At 46.1% G+C, this 20,566-nt stretch overlaps 1 protein-coding gene across 1 annotated transcript in view; it reads right to left on the reverse strand.

Annotated features, from left to right (window-relative positions):
- Positions 1-20,566, reverse strand: part of r-l (rudimentary-like) — a 31,338-nt gene that overhangs the window by 2,030 nt on the left and 8,742 nt on the right. Inside the window, exons 5-10 of the mRNA XM_075673151.1 lie at positions 16,049-16,190; positions 10,961-11,089; positions 9,394-9,527; positions 4,517-4,646; positions 2,541-2,622; positions 1,169-1,267 (exon numbers count right to left, since the gene is read on the reverse strand). Of these exons, the coding sequence (XP_075529266.1) occupies positions 1,169-1,267; positions 2,541-2,622; positions 4,517-4,646; positions 9,394-9,527; positions 10,961-11,089; positions 16,049-16,190 (716 nt within the window). The remainder of the gene's footprint in view (positions 1-1,168; positions 1,268-2,540; positions 2,623-4,516; positions 4,647-9,393; positions 9,528-10,960; positions 11,090-16,048; positions 16,191-20,566) is intronic.

The raw sequence follows: 20,566 nt of genomic DNA on the forward strand, positions 1-20,566 counted from the left end.
ACAACTCTGTCAGAAAGGTGGGCTTTGCGCACCAGGGCGAAATCCACCATGATGGTGAAATCACTATGGTGGAAGTTGCTGGCATTATTTATGGATATTACCCAGCTCTGGGAGTCCGTCACTACTGACAATGAAACAGGTGGCGCTTCGATAGAGAAGTTTCTGAGTACAGATAGTGCTGTCAAGGAAGTTATATACAACCTCCTTGGTGCTGCCTCGTTCTGCGAAGAGATCTCCGATGAGGCGATCATTGTTGCGACAGACAGCGGTGTTGTGATATAAAGGCAACAACAGCAGCAGCACTGATGAGATTGGCAATGGCCCATCTACGACCCCGAGCCTAATGTTCACGTAAAGTGCGCTGTCGTCGATCGGGTCGCCCGTTGATTTCATGCACACTAAAGGATTTGCCCCAGTGTTCGCGCAGCAACGAGACACAATGCACATTGTGGCTATAAACCTGAAACTGCCACAAAAGCAAGTTCAGATTTCTGACTATTTTGACACACTGTTTAGAGATTGTAAATATGTAAACATTTTATTTCTCACAGCCTACTTTCTTCCAACGACTATTCTTTAGCACAAGTGGCAAATTGGGGTTCAGAGCTACAAAGGTATGTTTGGCAGCTTTTTTCTTTTACAGCAGTCCAGATATAGCGATGATTGGTTATGACAATAGGATATGTCATTCTTTTTGACATTGTTATAAGTGGACTGCACTGTAGAACTCAAAACGCCATCTCAAGTACAACACAGCTCAATGATGAGGTAACACCCACATACACGTGCAGTTCTGCACCAGACGCACCATGTGCTGTGTACGTGAGAGAAAGAAGGAGAACAACTGACGTCCCCTCTCAAAACTGCCTACAACTACTTTTGCAGGTAGTTCTCTGAGGGAGACGTAGACGTCCATGTTCTCATGCAGTTACCAATGCTGCAGCACAGGTCAAAGGCTGCAGCAACTCACAATTGCAGCAGACAAGCAACATTAATCCGAGCCAATCAGGTGTGCCGGCTGGTTTGGCAGCGAAGCTTTGGACAAGAATGACAGAAAAGCGGACAAGAAAGAGTGCTCGTCTACCTTTCTGTCATCCCCGACGGAAATTGCGCTGGCAGAACAAGCTGCAACGTACCGGCTTGCCAAGTGATTGAGCTGGGTGCTTACCTGGTGTCATGTGGATATGTTCTGGGTTGTGGGAGACTCTCGACTGGCACACAAAGCCCAGCACAAAGTCTGGAAAGTCCTCGGCCATCTTTACAGTGGCTGCACAGATGAATTCAAGGCAACTTAAGCATTCAGAAAGAAAGCTCCTTGTAAAGCTAGTCATGCAACCAGCAAACCATGAAGCAGCACCAATAAACAATGCAAGAAATAGGTAAATATAGTAGAAAGTGTTATAATATCAAAGATTTACTATTACGTTCTATATGAGCCGCAACATGCAAGCCGTGGCCGGAGAGATGCTCTAAAGAAATCTGTGCAACGTATCCCCACAAAAGCATTCGCAAGCCTTTTTTCTAGTTATACAAAAAAGGAAAGTTATAAAAGAAAGGAGTGTTTCCAGCATTCTGTGGTCAATTAGTGCACCGTAAGATATTGCAGCCAGTGCTGCAGTTACCAGATTGATCTTTTGGTACAATGCAGCTATGCTAGTTTCTCATTTCCAATAAAGGGATGTTCTCGGCCTTGCACAGTTTGATACTTTCGTCTGCAAACTGTAAACAAAGGACATGGTGTCCTTTCTTTTCTTTTTTCCCATGCATATTGTTTGTCAGAACGATGATAAACAATACCAACCAATATAATTCTAGTCATGCAAACTTGGCACACTTAATAGCTCCCAAGCAGCTATGTGAAGCCTTTGACCACCCTGCCGAAACTTCCGCTCAGCAGGTAACAATTATCTTTTTTTTTTGTAACCATATGATTACCTGATAAATTCTTTTGACATCTTTTTGTTCTTGTTTTTTAAATTTCTATTTTCCCCACCTAACCTTCTTTTTGTCGGAGTGATGAAGTCCAAACCTTTTATTCACCTCGAAGTGGTAAACAGCTGGTTCTTGGCCAATCATCCATTTTAGGCATGAGCCATGGACCTTCAGTTCGTTAGCAGCACTGTTTGCCAGGCCCCCCAGGCAAACCTTAATTTCAGATGAACATTGGCATGTGGAATTTTGATGCTTTGTTCTGAATGTTTCTTGCAACTTGTGCGGCCCTGGACACCTTGAGTCTTATGGCATGCAACATTGTGCTGGTCTGTCACCTCTCTGCACTTTCAGTGAAGCTGCAGTTTTTAATTGATTAGAGCAGGTCAAGCGCCAAGTTTCACGAGCCTTTCAGGGGAAACTTTTTTGTAGTTACACTCAATGTGCAGGGAAAGCCCAGAGGCTTTCATTAGTTAGGTCTAGGTCGTAGGAGTACTTTTTATTGGGTTAGTTCTTGTTAGGCAAGTTGGTGACAGCTATTACGAGGTTGACAGAACAACGTCCGTCCTAAGTTACACCTCTTGCCTAACAGGTCAAGATTGCCCACTCACCCTCGGTGTAGCCTTTGGTTGTGAGTGTGCCAGAAGAGCTCATCTGTGCGATGAGCACGCAAGCCTGCTCTGGCCTGCTGGCCTGCAGAGAGTCACATTATAATGCTATAAACCGTGCACAGAAAGAGGCTTTCACAATTGGAAAAATGATCTCGTGCCCTGAAAAAAAAAAATTAAATTAGGGGGTTTTACATGCCGAAACCACAATCTGATTATGAGGCACACCGTAGTGGGGAACTCCGGAAATTTGGACCACCTGGGGTTCTTTAACGTGCAGCTATATCTATGTACACGGGCGTTTTTGCATATCGCCCCCTTCGAAATGCGGCCGCCGTGGCCAGGATTCTATCCCACTGCCTCGTGCTTAGCAGCCCAACATCATAGCCACTAAGAAACTGGCGGTTGATCCCATGCCCTGTGGGAACCTTTAGTCCAGTAGTAGTGGGGTGGAAAGGGTATCCTTTTACCTTGACCTTGTCCGCTTTCAGCCCAGTACTCCGAGACAACTACTAAAGGCTTAAAATGCTTCTTTACTAGAAAATAAGCAAAAGGATCACTGACATGTATTGTCTTTATCTGTACATTATCTTGGCAGACCAATGGAGAGCAGGCTAAAGGCATTACAAACACCTGACATTAACTTTCCATTTCATTAAAAATAAGGAAGAACGGAGAGTCGGCAACTAACACTTTACAAAACAAAGAGACTGCAATACCAGGTGCCTATAAACAGAAACATCTATACACAGCAGGAATAAAACAATACAAAGTAAAACAATTCCAGTAACACAACATCCATCACTTACTTACAAACACTTCTTTTTATAGCAAGCATCTGACATGTTCTGTGATTGCAGAGAAGTACTTTAGATGGGTAATCTGTTCAGCTGTGACAGCACCGACCGCCAACGCAAGATCAAACAGAGTTGCCATCTGGCGGGCACTGGTTGAACCACAAATAGTGTGGATTGTGCTGCATGTCATCTGCTCCGCCCTGCGTGTTTACATGTGCTCATATGGCGTGCATATGTTTAAGAACAATTTCTTCAGTGGTTGCAGCATGGCTGTGAAAGTTGGTCTGCATCTTTTTATGATGTACAGAACAATTTATGCTTGCGTCATCATTGTGCTGTAGTAAGATCAGTGACTGCTCATGTCAAGTGCATTGCACCATCCGCTTGCCACAATTATACGAATCCCATTATTGCTTTGTGCTTCATATAAGTCACAGAAAGCACTTTCCCTTCTTTTAAAAGAATCCAGTGGTTGCAACAATATGTGAATGCCGCATTTTGCGACTTGTTGCAATATGTCGATGTAGAATTCCCGGACAACCTACAACCGCGGGACGTCCGCCGGATCACACGAAGCCACACCACTCTCGCCTTGGTAGAGGCAGTGCATTGACGCTGGCATGGCTGAGCTTGGTCGTACGGATCACCAATTTGTGAGAGGTGGGGTGGAGAGCAGGGGCCATAGCCACGGTTTATTTAGGCCAGCCAGCCATGATGCCACAGGATCTCGGAAGCGGCCGACAGTTCGGCTGCTCAGGTCGAGCGCACTAGCGTGTTCTATTTCTCGTGCTACCCGCATGTGAGCTGTTTCTTTTTCACCGGCACTGGAGGTAATAGTCGCGCTGCTACAATTTATTTATTCTGTTTATCTGTTTGCACACTCTCATGGCCTGCACGCATTAGAGGAAGGAGTGGTTTAATATAATGTACCATTTAGCACCTTTTCAAAAGTGGCAAAACCGTGGGTAGCAGCAATAGAGACAGGAAGATAGCACCTGTAGCCGCTCATTTGTGGCAAAACAAAAAAAAAGAAGCATGGCAGATATCAGGGTGGAATGATGACGGTTTCACCTCGCCAAACTTCCTGCTATGCACCGCGACAAAGCAGCAGTTGAGCCATTGGCAATGAACCGTCACGCAGATAAGTGCGACCAGTCGCTGCGAACAGCTGCCACTACCGACCTGCTGCAGCGCGGTCAGAATCCCTGGTCCTGGGAGCGAGTGAGCGGTCACCATGTCCGACCAGAGCCGCGTGGAAAACGGACCGCCAGTGTACTGCACTTGCACCGTCTGCCCAATGTCTGCAAACTTCCTGCAAGCAAAGCCAAACGTCCAACACTCGGAAAACAAATATAAAATCAATATCAATGCGATCTCATTCCCAATTTAGTGTGGTGTGGAGAATGTTGACAACCGCAGGTGATTTTTAAACGTGCATAAAAGTGATGCTTAATGAAAGCGTGGCTGTAAGGAGGCCTACGCTGACCAAGGAAACAAGGTAAGAAAACTTTAGTTGATTCACAATTCATGGGAAAGTGTCAGGCAATTTTGCAATTCCTGTGTAGGGAGTTGAGTGTGATATAGTGCTTGTTTCACACATCGTGCCAGGCCTTCCCTTCAGATTATCCTGTTCATTCAGGAAACGAGGCTTCATAGATTCACTGTGCATCGTTAGCTTTTTTTTTTTGCCAGTCATTTACAAGCACACATGGAAGACTGAGTCAGCTATTACATCTTACGGTTTCAGCCAAGCCCTGTGGTGCCAAGTTTTGTATCCAAGGTAAAAAGGCCTCATTTTTCAAACTAAGTTGCTTTTTTGTGCTATGCATGGTTGAAAGTGCATAGCATTAAATCTCGGAAGGGTTGCGATACAACGTTCTGTGATACAGTCGCACTACTATTAATTTAAGCAGGTGAAATGGATGGCGCACTATGCAAGCATTCTGTAGCATCTATTTGTCAAGAGATAATTCCATGATTTTCGGATTCCCTGTGTGTGCAACCAACATTGCTGAGCACAGGTCCTTTGGGCCACCGTGTGCAATACCATGTATGCCGTGTGCCTTACGCACTGTGCACATGATTGCAATAAAGCCTGTGGACAGTGCATAGGACTGGGAAGTTGTGTTAGATTACGATCATGTGCTGCCAGCAAAATTCCCTGCCATATTTTTAGTTCTGTAGGAATCATTTGACAAGGTTACTCAGGAAGGTGAAGTGACAATGTGGAGTTACAGAATACAGAATTATACAGAATACCGAAGCATTGCTCCCTCGGCTTCCCACTTCAGATAAACTTTCCACAAGATTGCACAAAAGCGCACAGGATTGCAGGGTAAAATAGGATTCCTGGGTAAAGCAACGCCCTCTCAAGGTCTGCTAGCACTAGATCATTATGATAGCAATGAGCACAGGGCAACTAGGTGTGCAGCCAGTTGCCACAGCACAGCTGGCAGTGTCTGCTAAACAGGCAAACTGTGTTGAGACAAAGCCCCCTTGCAAGTGCATGCGTTGTGTCATTTTAAATATTGAATGTGCCACAACGTAGGAGTTTGTCATAAATAAGCAATGCTCTTGTTTTGCATTACATTTCCAAGGGGATCGTTCAATGGATTGATGTACACAATAAATTTAAATATTTTGGTTTGATGATGCAGATGGTTCTGACTGTATGCGCATGTATTATTTTCACATGTCAGCTCTGTCAGCAAATAAAGTTACCAGACTATGAGCAAAAGGGTGCAATTCAAATCAAAATGTGAACTGAACTGCAGGAACGAAATGAACTGCAGGAATGAAAAAAACTGTCAAATGGGATGTCAGAAATTCACGCCTTCTAGTAAAACTGCTGTCAGCAAGATTCCTTTGACATGTGGGAACACATGCAAGACTAACCAGGAGATGGCATTCATACACGCTTGAAGGATCATGCGACTCCCCTCATTCACATGCCAGTAAATAGTGGCATGCTTACATGTGGTGCTGATTGTGAAAAAATATATACATATATATTTCAGGCAAATTATCAATTCATTGAAGTGAGACGCTTAACACAGTAGACTTTCATTAATTTGACACCAGTTAATTCAATTTTTTGGTTAATCTGATCTTTACTGATCCTGGCCAGTCCACTTCTATTGGCCTAAACTTTCGTTATTTCAATCCTGAAATTGGTGTTCCCTGGCTAATTCGAACTCGACTGGTCGGCACGCGGAGACCTGACCCCAATGGTGACCCACATAGTGGCAGCATCTTCCTTGATGGCGCTTTGGGGAACATGTTAACGCATTGAACATGTCAATCTCCTGCCAAAAACTGCTATTTTCAGCCCACCCTAGAAAAATTTTCAAGCAAGAATGGTAGCTCACAATGGATGGTTGGAGTAATTACCCGATTCTAACATGCGCCAGTTTTTCCGAGGGAATTGGTCTAAAAGTGCTTGCACAGTGCCATTGGACACTAACCAAAACTGCATTCACGGCATTTACAACAACCTACCGTCCTAGCAGCCTGGCCAAGGTCCAGGTCATCGCAAGGTAACGACAGAACAAGTTCTCTCATAACACACATGCGATGGTGAAAGTCAGTGTTGTTAGTTAAGCAGCTACGAGAGATGGCACGAGTACAGCAATGCGATCACCACCTCACAATGTGAATTACTTGGGCACAAGAGGAACTTGCTTCTAGCTTTTTTGGCTCCAGAATGGCGGTGCAGACAGACCGCACCCTCTCTGGTGTGCTTGCATGGCGAACCTACGAAAGGCTTCCCATTTGGCTTCGGAATGTGACAGCAGCATGAGGAAACATGATTGCTTGTGCGTGCTCCCGTCCATGAGACCGCACACATAAACGACTTAGTCGTCGGTGTCAAGCAAGGGAAAACGTCCACCTGGTATCTTTGCGTGACAGGTAAAACTTCCTTTATATAGGCTATTTGGCATTCTTGTATAAGGGAACTAATAAATGCCCCTTTTGTACGTTTGCGCTACTGTGGACTGTGTCCTACGTTACCAGAAGCACTTGAGACCCCACAACATAAGCAACCAATTACAGCCGAACCTCAATATATCGAACAGCATGGTGATAGCGAAATAGTTCGATATAGCCAGAATTCGATATATAAAATAATGTAAAAGACCGATCAAAAACTTCTGCAAATGGCACAGCCTAGGCCAATCGCGCACGGCACAACTGAACACATGCTCCGAAAAACGATCTCCGTTCGCGCCCCAATTGTGGCGCAGAAAAATACTCACTTGAAGCTTCACACAAAGTATTTATGTATTTATTTGGCTGAAAGTGCTGCAGCAGTGTAGGCTGCCATTCGCGCCCCAATCGTGGCGCAGAAAAATGCTCACTTGAAGCTTCACACAAAGTATTGATGTATTTATTTGGCTGAAAGTGCTGCAGCAGTGTAGGCTGCTTCTTATTGGCAGCCGCGTGCTTATACATAAGAGTCCTCAACCTAGTCTAAACGATCCACAAGCGATAGGCCAGTACCTTCTATTGTGCTGCAATAGCGGCTAGAAGGGCCAAAGCAGCTACAGCCTCAGTTGAAATCGGGAGCGGGGCAACATCAGCGCTTGTGGGATCAACCTCGGCACTGTCTTTGTTTGGTCGGTACATCTGCTGAGATCTCCACGTCCATCAATCAAAGTATTTTGAAACACTGTCAATAACAAAGTATTAACTGACATCTGCCAAGGCATCTATGAATGAGCCCAGTGAGTGTGCGCTGTCGCACGTCTTTGTGGAAGCAAACCGCCAGTCCTCGCGAGGCGCAGTAGGCAGCAGGCGCAGAGCGTGGCACCGAGGAGGAGTCAGTGCGGCAAATGCAATGTGTTGTTGACGTTGTCGAACTAGCCAAGCTGCCGCGTGCATATGCTGCTACGTTCAAATGGCACCCTCGGCGTGATCGATGTGTGCAGCTATAGTGCGCAGCAGTCGGGAACGCCCATCGCACCGCTGCAATGTTCAAGAGCTCACCGCCAGTCAACAGAGCACACGTGGTCTGTGGTGATGGAGTTCGATACATCCATTTTACATTCAACCCCGTTCGAGATAAAAAGTTTAAAATGCATGCGATTTTCCAGGTGATATAGAAAGCATTCGATATACGCAATAATTCGATATATCCATGTTCGATATATCGAGATTTGACTGTAAGGTGCAGAAACGTAAAAGTGTTTGCTCCAGCTTTTGGTGTTGGTTGAATTAAAGGAAAGATCAAGTCAATGAGTTGAACATACTTTGCTAGCCATGTTGTGCCACTACTAGACACTACGGTAGTGCGCCCTTAATTGCACTGAAGCAGCAACACTGTTGTAGTTATGCCACATAATATTGGAGGGCGCCACAGGTGACCCTTGATGGTATATATTAACGCGACAGCGTTAAGGAGCTCGTGTTGCCAAAAAGCCGGTGTCGTCGGCATCGGTGCTGTTGGCCGTGAGCAAAAAATCTCGGAAGCTAATTCATAAATAAAAACAACCTGCAAGGCGGGCTGGGTGGGAATCGAACCAGGGTCTCCAGAGTGTGAGACGGAGACGTTACCACTCAGCCATGAGTTCGATGGTTCAAAGCGGGACAAAAGCGCCTCTAGTGAATGCGGTGTTGCCTTAGAAATGTGCCGTAGAAAGTTACACTGCAGTGTATATCGGTAATTATGAGCATGTAAATTACAGAAGTCGCAGTTAAATGCGTAGCAAAGTATGTTTCCACTACATTTCTTCTGCTCTTGGCGCACACGCAGAGCCATCTTGCGGCAAACACAGAAGACCCCCTCCTCACAATGTATGGCGCTGCCCCGACAGGTGGCGCACCACTTGCCCGCATCTCCCCTTCATCTCGTCAAGAGCATGCTGAGCGAATGAGTGGGCGGTGTGAATGGGGTGCGATAACGCTATCGCATTCCACTCTTGAAGGCGAAGCTTAAGCATCCTCCAATTTTCCCCCCCACTAATCGAATAAAAAGACTTTCGTTCGGCTGATGTCATTGTGCTTAAATGACTGAAGGCCGCTCCACATGTGCCAGCCAGAGGTACAACAAACACGCTTACCTGTCCTCCATGATCAGGAAGTCATGTTTGGTGGCAAGCGCCCGCAGACGCATCATGGCGTCCAGGTTGAAGTCCTCCAGCAAGTCCACATGGGTCTTGAAGATGCAGATGTGTGGGCCCAACTGTTCAGCTAGCTGCCATGTCAGAGGGGCGAAGGGACATGCAACAGCACCACATGTTCAAGACAACAGACACCAAGACTTGGTGCTTCCATGCCTGGCAGGCTGCCGCTAGACTGGTGTGACTTGTACTGTTCAAGCACAAGCTAAAGCTCTTGCCCTGGAAGCAAGTGGGGCAAGACAGCACGTGCTCAAGGACACAATGTCTCTCATCAGCTTAGGCCGCAAACACCGCCATCTTGGAGGCATCATTTACCGTAAGTACCGGAATATAGGTAGAACTTAAAAAAAATGCAACAAAAAATTGACCCCTATCTTATATACCGGTCATTTTCGCAGGTTTATACCATTTCTTAAAAAAAATTTTAGAATTAATGCTTGGGGGTTGACCTATAATCCAGTCCAACCTATATGCTGGTTTTTACAGTAGGCCTTGTGGAAAAGCCTATTTGCAGGGTTTCACAACTCCTATACTTTCAGGACAAGTGACATAACTTCCATTTCTGCTATACTATTTTGTGACTGCATTTCAAATTTCGCTTTCACCCTATATATATATATATATATATATATATATATATTAACATAACTTAGAACCTATGAACTTATCAGCAGAACCAACTTTGTTATTTTTTTGTCTCACTGCAAAAAAAAACTAAACATCTTAACTTTCTTATACCTTTCTTGCTCTAATAAACCTCAGAGAGTGATTGCTCTAAGTTGCATGCTAACTACTTGAGACATTAAAGGTCCACTGCAATGACCTTTGGAACCGAGTAAAAAGATCCGTTTCAAATAAAGGGTGTCTCAACGGGTGTTTACCGGGTGCTTCTACGAAGACTTTAAGTAATATTTAAAAATTGCCATTGTGAAATATAAGGACGGTTCCTTCGGAGACATGCCATCAGTGGTGGCGACCATGGGATGACTTTAATGTCTCCAAAGGAACTGTTCTTATATTTCACAAAGGCTATTTTTAAATATTACTCAGTCTCTGTAAAAACACCCAGTATAAAGCAGCTTCAACAAAATATTTTATGCCTTAATTATGAGTGGATGTGGCATAGAAAGTCTGCAAAAATGTTTTTGCCACCAAAATGTGAAAAAAAAAGTATTTCACTACTCCTCTTCAGAAATGACTAAAAGCCTAAAACACTGAGAACTAGCGTAGCACCTGCGCATGACCTCCGAGATCCGGCGGCACACTGAAGATCTCGGAGACCATGTTCTGTGACCTGTGTCACATTTGCTAACTACCAGGTGCTCGCATCATCTGCTTAGACACTACTTAAGTAAGGGTTGTTAATAAAAAAATTACCCAATTAGACAAGACAAGCTGCCTTGCAAAGATTGCTTTGATAACATGCACAACTCATTTATAACTAATTTAGCCAAATTAAAATTTTGTTGCAGGCAGCCTTTGTTTTAAATGTGGGAGAAATTCGTGCCTGCAGCAATTTGTCGGTGCTGGTGACGTCGACGGCAACCGCCAAGTTGGTCTGCTTCTGGTCCATCAGACCCAGAAGGCGTTTGGCAAGCAGGCAGCGGGCAACCTGGCTCCGGTGGGCATAGTTCTCCTGCTTGGACAAGACACAGGAGTCGCACTAAGTATGCCACGGCACTGTGAAAATTGAAACAGCTCGCCATCAAAGATTGCAACAAGACTGTGAAAAAACATGCAGATAGTACAATGCAATGCTGCAACATAAATGGCACGAAGCTTGATTGAATTAGCCAGGGAGCAACGGTAGCAAATGACAGGAGCACGGCCTTGTCGCTTGTAGCTGTTGGCTGCTCACGTCATCAGGACGAAGGCGATGTGTGATGCTTCTGAAGGGAAGAATGTTGATGACATGCAACGTATGTCAACGTATGCAAAGTGAAGTACAATACATGTCTAAATATACGTTTAATTACATTTAAGGTGTCATACTCTTCTTGTCACAAGGGCTAGGCCTTGTCACACGGGCTTGCACTAGGCCAGACGGCCAGCAGCAAGTCGTCTATTGGGGCCCATAGTCTATTGGGGCCCATACCCAGTGGCCAAAGTTGTCTATATATAACCACAAATACATTCGGCGAGGAAACGGCAATGAACGCCCAGCCCTGAAGAAGAGGCAAACAAAGTTTCACTTTAAAGGGGTCCTGAACCACCGCCCGGGCTTGGTGAAAAAACACAGTCCATGGATAGCATATGCTGCTGTGAACATCTCGGGCAAATTTTGCAGTCGTGCACGACCCGTAGAACTCGCCAGCGGAGTTCTCTCAAACATTCTCTTTTCAACAGAAGCCTTCTCCTCACTCATTTTGGGTACCATTATTTCATCATATAGCAGGCTTCCATAAGCGGCTGCTATTGGCCAATAGCCGACATCAATCATCTTCCTGCTGTTACTGTGTATATCTATTGACGCAGTTTAATAAACAGCGAAAATCTGCATTTTGAATTTAGATAGGAATTACATACTTCTGGAAGTACAACTATTGCACTATCACCAACTATCGTCTGCTGACGCTCACCAGCGCCCACCACTGTAGGAATGAAAGTTTGCCAACACTGCTTATCAGTGTCGTAGCCATCGGGTCTCACTCATTTTTACTAGTTTTAGACACTCAACTAGTCTTGGACTATCGGAAACTTAACGTCAGACCGGACATATGCTTGCTAGCACAGGCTTACTCCTGGCCTTGGCAGAGTTGGCTTCATATTGAACTATTGTGCAAAATGTGTAATTTGGATGTTGCTACTCTCTGGTGCAGACCAAAGCTGGTCCCCACCATATAGCATGGCCAGACTGGAGCACATGAACTTGATGATGCACTCCAGCCCTGTCGTGTACATACTTAGCCACTACGGTTGCACGTAGCCATGTCAAATGTTGGGTGTGTCTGCAGTGTAGCGTACATACCGTGCCCGCCGCGGGGTGCTGAGATGAGCGCTCTCACTGAACTCCTGCGGCTCGCCGAGGACAACGGCGTGATGCAATTGGTATCTGTGGATGACGTGACTCAAGGCCCGAGCGCCAACATCTGACAAACTGGTCATCCGCTTCCTGAGTTGCACACCCTCGAGGTGCGTCGCCATCAGGTTCGATGCTCGTTATGTTAGAAAGTCTTTCAACACGAATAAGGAGTGCAGCATCCATTGCTTAGCCAATTTGCGCACTGCCGCCATACCCACACGAGCGAAGATGAAAACGAAGTTTGTTCGACCCTCGAAAATTGTGTGATTGCCGTAGAGATAAGTCCTTAAGGAAATGTGCTACTCATGTCACTCGGTGCAAGAATAGCTGCACTTAGCTATCTAGTACACTGTAGCACAGCAAAGGGATGAGACACTGGGAGCTCAACCGTAAGCTGAGATAGCCTCTGAGCCTGGCTCCTCGTAGGCACCAAAATGTGAAGTAGTGGTGTTTATGTGAACATCCAAAATCACATTCGAACTGCACATCATGGTGACATTCAGTAAGCAGAATGCTGTGGGCACCACCTCACTCTGCCATAGCCTATACAGTGCAAGGCATTGAAGAAGGACAGGGAGTACCACAAAGGGGATCACAGGTGACCTTTGATTGCCAATAACTCCACTTCTGCTGAACGCACTGAAGTACTTTTTGCTACAGCATATTTCTGAAATGGTCTGTTTTAACGTCAAATGGATTTCTCGACTTCGAGAGAAGTGGTTAAGGACCCCTCTAAATGTTCCACACCATCCAAAGGCATTGTCTCATAGGTCCTGAAGTATGAATGATCAAGACAAGGACATATCAGCAGGAATGAGCTTGAAGTAGGGCTTCATATGTCCTGCTTTCTTACTTTTTTTTGTGTCCTTATCTGCCAACTCCAAATAACTACTGTTCACTGTGATTAACCAAGTTGCAAAAACTTCTACATTGATTAACATTCTTGCTCCTTTTGCTCAAATGCCACAGCAAAAGGGTGAAAGCTCCTCCACAGTGACAGTACAGCCCGTCGCCAAGGCAGCCCTTAGGTGCACCATAGCATCTTCTATTGCACCGCACGCAGGAAGTTGTACCAAAGTAGACAACGAAGCGCTCGCTCAAGCGTAGATAAAGAGATAAGAAAACTAGTTAGGTAGATAAAACAGAAAAATGAGGAGCCATGCATCCATCTGCCTCACGCGAGAAGTAGCCATTGCAGCACATAACATCTGCCTCGGTGGTAAAGAATAAATTTTGATTGTGCAGTGAAATTGGCTTGGAGAACTTTAAGAGACCATTGTCCAATGTGCTAACATTTCCTTCTCTGACATACAGAATGCATATTTGGTATTGTCACGGTAATGAAGATCGACTGTATCAAGAAGTGCATGCAGGCTCTCGCGAAGTTTCTGCTCTTACGATTAGGCTTGGTGGTGTAATACTTTTTGCAAATGGTTGTGGTTGCATGATCCATGCACTGCATTTTCTGTTTGCAATGTCCTAACGTGGTGAAGGCCACATGCATATCCTTTAAGAGACTCTGTAATGTTCCTAAGAAAACTGCTTACGATGCATAGATGGTATCCCTATGCAGTACCAATTCTCTGCAACAGAAGGAAGTCGCAAAACATCATTCTATGCTGCAAGGGTATATGAAGTACAGTTCATACTATCGTGACATCCCAACTGCTAATGCACTTTGTCAGGACACATATTGAAAAACAAACAATACAACATTTAGCTAGTGGCCACACAACGAGTGCCAACTACTGCGCCATGCACGCTAACCATTATGTCAGGTCGGTTACTGTATGCAGCTGCCATACTTTTCAAGTTTATAACTTGCACCAATGCGGCACCGCCCAGTGCACTGGTATGAAACAAATGCACAAGGGAAGGGAAATGCAGTCAAAAACAACAAAGAATCGCACGAAGCACTGTACGTATTCACTTGAATTGACAGCAGCTGTGGCCCAGTGGTAGAGCGCCCACTTCAGCTGCGGGATGTCATAGGTTCGATTCCCACTGCCGCTGCGCACCCTCTGGTTTGTCGAAAAAGGGGCCCAAGCATACCCACGTCCCGGCGATTGGCTTTCTTCAGGGAGGATGCACATGGGAAAGGAGGCTGATCCTTTAAAATCCTGTTGTAACCCCCGTGAGCACCAAAAAAAAAAAAAAAAGAAGGATACTTGGGCCACTTCCATGGCGGTCGTTTCAGATGTAGCATCCCAACGGACCTATCAGGTAGGGACACCCTCAGGTTCAGGACAAACAACCCCTTTCCAAGCGTTAAGGTCCCATAATGGTGGAGTGCCTAGCCGGGAGCATGCTTGTACCTATTTTACTGGTAGGTAACTGGCGAAAGCTCTAGTCTGCCTCTCACAGCTGTAGCGGACACTCTTCAACAAGGTCATCTGTGGCTGGACAAGGGGCACCCAGAGACTACGTACATAATCTTTACGGGGCCCCCTTTCGAGTTTCGAACCCCCACAAGTAGCTGAGCACCAGGCCTGGAGACATCTCTACCCATTAGAAAAATCGGCGGGTTTCCGGTGGCACTGGGATTTGAGCCCAGCACGTCCCACGTACAAAGCTGATGCTCTATCACTAGGCCATTGCTGCAGTAAGAAGGGGTCCTGCGGTCAGATGCTACCAACTTCCCAATAAGTGGGTGTCCTTCGAAGCATCTGGAGCTCCCCATAGTTGCTGAGCACCAACGGCAGCGCTTGTCTGCCTCCCACAGCAGTGCCAGATGCTGGACTATTTCACCAAAGCTGCAGTGGGACAAGGGGTGCCCAGAGACCTTCGTAAATATTAAGAGGGCCTCCTTTCGAGCTGAGAACCTACATAAACAACCAAATTCCAGATCGTGGTACATCTTTATCAAGAAAAGCTGGTGGGTTTTCGACAGCACCGAGATTCGAACCGAAGGACCTCCCGCACGTGAGGCGGACGCTTTACCATTTCACCACCAGTGCGGTTATAGATGCTTCAATGATTGCTTCGATGACTAGCTGATAAAGGAAGCTCATCGTTCCTCAAATGCGAGCTGACCAGGAAAAAAAGAGTAAGCACGACTATGTCAACATAACAACAATACTAGTCATAATTTGTATGAATGCACAACAGGGAAAGCTCTGAGCTAGTAGCTCACACATCATCATATTCGCTTGTCGTCATGGGCTCACTGTGGCCATTGTATTGGCACGCGGCATGCAAAGGTTCGTTTTGAATCCAAGCCTACTCATATTTTCACATTCAGTACTCTTAAATAAAGCTATAATGGACTGGATTTAAATTTACACAAGTGGCCAGATTGTGAAATTGTGGGCATAGGGTCAGGGCACGCGTAGCAAGACAGGCAAACAGGAAGTTTTGAAAAAGGCTTTTGTCTCGGAAGTTAGGATCTTGCTTGATGAGGAGCTGTCAAAGGTCAACGACATGCACATGGTCCCTAACCAACTTCCCTGGCTCCCAAAAAAACAAGGGAGATAGATACGATAAGTTTGTCTTCCTGTTCCTGGTAAGTTTGTCTTCCATTCTAAATGACCGTGTAACAAACTAAACCCAACAGTAAACTCTCACGTGACCAACCTTGCTGGGAGAAGGCAAAACAAGGGAAGGCACCAGGGGCGCCTTGACCGTCTGCACGAAGGCAGCCACCTTGTTGGCCATTTCCTCGCTCAGGCGCTTCTTGGCCACCAGCTTCTTCATGATGGCCGTGATGCGAAAGATGCTGCATCATCATTCACAATCACTGTCACCAAGTCCTCAACAAGGCAGTCACTATGAAATTAGATGGTGCCGTGCTCTAGGCACAAAAAAAAGGGGGGGAGGGGGATGGCAAGAAACAACACACAGAGCACATACTTAATGCTTTTTCTTGTCTATATGCTATTCATATGCTCTCTGAACAATGCTAAACAGTGCATCCAATGGAAAAGAAAGAAGCCTCCTTAGCGAAAAGACAGTACAACCTGGGCCAATAAAGACTAAACATTGGCTACATTGGCAAACATACACTACATTGACCAATGGGTCACTCTGGAGACATTGACTTTATATTGGACAACACAGAGTCATCATTGGCCCCGCTTTAGAGCTCTGAAAAACTGCCGATTTTCTTTTTCGATTTCCCCAGCTTAAGAGGTGCTGCTGAAATAGCGCACTGCATCACTGCTTTGTCCACTTTGGAAGAATAGCAGACTGATTGAGTTCGAATGTATCTATAGCGCAAGCACACAAGAAACAACACACAAAGAAAGGAAGACAAGACAAACCCTCTCTGACAACTAAATGTTTATAAGAAAAAGAAGTGAAATTTATAGTATGAACAATACAGATCATATTGTTCATAAATCTCCCACGATTTCCTAATAAACTTATAGTTGTCACATAGATCTTACCTTGCCTTCCTTCCTTTGCATGATTTGCTACAATGAACAGTATGTCTTCTCCCTCTTGAAGTTATTCACCACGGCAGTTTTCTTCAACTTCTTCCCTGTCTATAAAAACAACTTTTCCGCGTGGCTCAATGAAATGTCTCTGGCTATTCTTTTTACAACACATTTGGCAGTAACAATAGTTGAATCTGACAAGACACTGCTTCCAGTTCCTTTTTACTTTGTTTCACGTTTTCCGCGACCTTGGGCTATGTTATGAAGTTTCTCTAATTGTGTGCACAGCGATAGTGGTCATGCGAACCTTAATGTGTTCGTACAACCATTTCTGCACATACAAATAGCCCATAGTGCCATGCATCGGTTGTTGCAGTTTACAGGGGTTTAATCTACACGCGCGACTGGTCCCTTCTCTGATAATCACCAGGCCAGGAGAGTGGCACACACTCGCCAGAGCTTTCCCCGCAGCCCTAAAAGTCAGAGTTGTCGTCCCTAACCCGCGATTTGCAAGGAGTTGCAACCATGGCAGGTTCAGGCCAATAGACAGGCATGAGTCTTTCAGACTGGAGCCATTTATTTATCGCCCCACCTCTTGGCCGCAGTGCTCACGATGACCATGCACTGCAAGGGTTCCACTGGCAGTAGTCTCCACAGCTGAGACAAGTTGTGGCTGAATGCAAACCCTTCAGCCTAAAGGCCAAGTGGCATCGAGGGAATGGCGTGTAGGAGTCTCCGAAAGCCTGTGAAAAGTAGCAGTCTTCCACTTCCAAGAAACAGCAAAAAGAAAAAGGAAAGTAGGTGCCTTGGCTGCAGCAAGGCATGGAAGGCAGACGAAGCTTGCAATCCTCTCCATGCAATCTTCTTGATCATGCACGCTCAACCGCTGCATGGTAACCGAGTGCAGCTGCTCCTGAGATATCAACGTCCATGCGGATTCTCACATCCTGCCTCATTATCAACCATATGGCCGCAAAAGGGCCACCATCACATGGGGCCTTTCTGAGAGGGGCCGACTACTCCACCACCAAGACAATGAAGTCCACGTCAATCAGGGAGCAGCCTTTGTCTTCCATTGCATTGATCTGGTCCCGGCAGGTCATGCTGGGATGCTGCATGCTGATGATAGTTGTGGAGTGTCAAGAATTTCTATGACAATGATGATGCTTCGGGGCCTTCTGCGTGGTCCCCGCCTCTGCTGCCAGCAGCCATCAAGCAAATTCCAGGTCTGACCTGGTGAGCCATATCAGCTCTTCCACAGTTGTGCTGTGCTTCCGGTCAGGATTTGTGGTTATTTTATCCTCCTTATCTCCAGTGGCTCGCTGTCGGTGCAGCAGAGGCTGTAGGTGGCCTTTGTTGAGAGGAAACTTGCCACATACAGAGAACACGAAACCTGTACTAGGAGGCAGAGACATATCTATGGCCTGGTGAAAGGTGCTATTAATCATCTGCCCTTAAAATGGCACAAAGAGCCAATTATGTTTCTTCTTAGTGCAGGCCTGTCCCTACATTTTTCCACAGCGCCACTGAGAAGTAGGATGTGGATGGATCTGTGCAGACCTGGCACTTCTAGGTAGCCATCGAGAGCACTTCTTGCCTTTTGCTTGGTCTCACTGATGCTTACTGACTCGTGGACACGCGGTGGCAAGTTGCACCTGGGTGGCTTCTCAATGCCACCTTGCAGGCTGGACCATTCAACCTAGAACCTCCAGGAGTGGCAAGCAAAATACGGTGCTGGCTCGGCCACTCATTTCGGAATGGTCAGGCACACTGAACATACAGGAGCTCAATCTGCGTGTGCAATCAGTCCATATTCTGGATCGCACCAGGCCAACGGGACCGGCAGTTGCTCCAGTTTCCCGCCTGACCGGCAGCCATATCAGTCAGAGCTGTCAGCCTTAGCCCAAATATTGCAAGAAGTTGCAACCACCGTGGGATCAGGCCTAAGGGAGGGAACATGCACGAGTGTTTCTGAATGAAGGTATTTATTATCGCCTCCATCAACCAAGGCGGGCATCAAAAAACAGGCCGCAGTGTTCCACACAGCTGGGGTAAAGTGGCAAATGGGAATGCGCACTTTAGGAGACTGAAAAGAGTTCAGCTCACCTCATTTCACGCTCTCGGCCCTGAGGTAGTAAGTCTCTCACCATGGCCAGATGTTCTGCAGCTGAGGCTAGTTGCAAATTGTTGCAAACTCTTCAGCCAAAAGTTAGAGCAGCATTAGAGCAGTGTTAGAGCACAGTTATGCTACGTCAGCGAAGATTGGATGCTGTACAGTCTAGCATTGCTGGCGTGGAAATAGAACATGTCCTATCTCACGCATGTGCCACTGGAGCAGACTGCGTCGCCCGCTAGGTTGGCTAACCAGCAACATGCTGACCTATCTACAGTTTGGGTTCACTGAAGCGAGCACGCTGAGTTTGCGCCTTTGACAAACAACAAAGTGCTCGTTTGCCATGCACTTGTGTGCTTTTGCTGGATAACAACCAATCACCACGATGCTGCAGGAGACGTATGACGTGCTGAATTTTATAGAGCAAAATTTAGCGATCTTAGTGTCGCGGGCATGACTTACCCAGCTTCGCCGGCCGCTGCCCGGCACTCTGGAAACACCAGATCCGTGCCTTTAACCTAGCTACCTACCTCAGACCAAGTCGACCGAGGAGGCAACAACTGCTATCTGTAGTGCAGAATGAAATGCTGTTGAGGCTCGCTGCAAAGTGCGCATAAAGTCACGGCCAGACTCTGGCCATGGTGAAATTTCACCAGTTTCGCTGCGGCAGCATCACATTTCGGCATCGTTTGGCACCGCATCTACACCATGGCCGTCACGTTGCATTCTCCTTTGTGACAAATGCAGTTCCTGCTGGCAGTGTTTTTGGAGCCGTGTCAGAAAGGCTTTCATCAGTCAACTTCGACGCGGACGCGGACGCATGAAATGTCTCAAAGATGATGCACCATCGGAAATGATCGCTCAAGAATATTGCCCCTGAATACAATGTACATTTGCTTTTCGTGCGCCATTGCAACTTATAGTACTTATAGACATCCCGAGAAAGTGTTTGGCAAGCTAATCTTCCACCGTGCTCACGAAATGTAGCCTGTGCAGCTTCATCAAAGTGCAGTTTACATGCTTTGTGCGCATTGGCTGGTCTGCATCACACTTGCCTGCTGTGGTGTGGTGCATGGTGCTCTGAAAGCTGGGACAGGAAAGGTGTGTTCGGCCTTCCTCTCCTCAGTGTTGTTTACTGCACAGCCAAGGTTACAATGATAGTACATGCTATGTATTTATAGTCAACTTAGCCCAAGCGAAATTTTGTTGCAGTTGGCCTCTCACCATAAAGAAGTCAATGTAGCAGCTAGTCTCTCCCATGGTTTGGGCACGGTCGACGGCTACTAGACTGACTAGGCGGCACCAGTTTCAGTTTTGAGGAGGTGCTGGCAACGTGTCAAAACTTAGCTTTTAGTGCTTTAGTTGGTGGGTGAATAAGTTCATGCAGGGCTGAGTAAAATTATTGAACGACCTGCTGTTCAGGCGCCGGAAATTTTGGTTGTCCTTATTTTGGTTGTTTACGGGGGGAGTGGCGGCAGTGCCACGAAGCTGTCCAGGTCTGTACATGCTGTGCCTTAAAAAGCTATCAAAGTTTTGCTTGCTTGAAATTTTGCCACCGCATCTTAAAGATGGTTTTCTGAATAGAAGACAGGTGTCACAAAA

This window comes from Dermacentor variabilis, chromosome 10 (genome assembly GCF_050947875.1).
Source record: "Dermacentor variabilis isolate Ectoservices chromosome 10, ASM5094787v1, whole genome shotgun sequence".
NCBI classification, from domain to species: Eukaryota; Metazoa; Arthropoda; class Arachnida; order Ixodida; family Ixodidae; genus Dermacentor; species Dermacentor variabilis.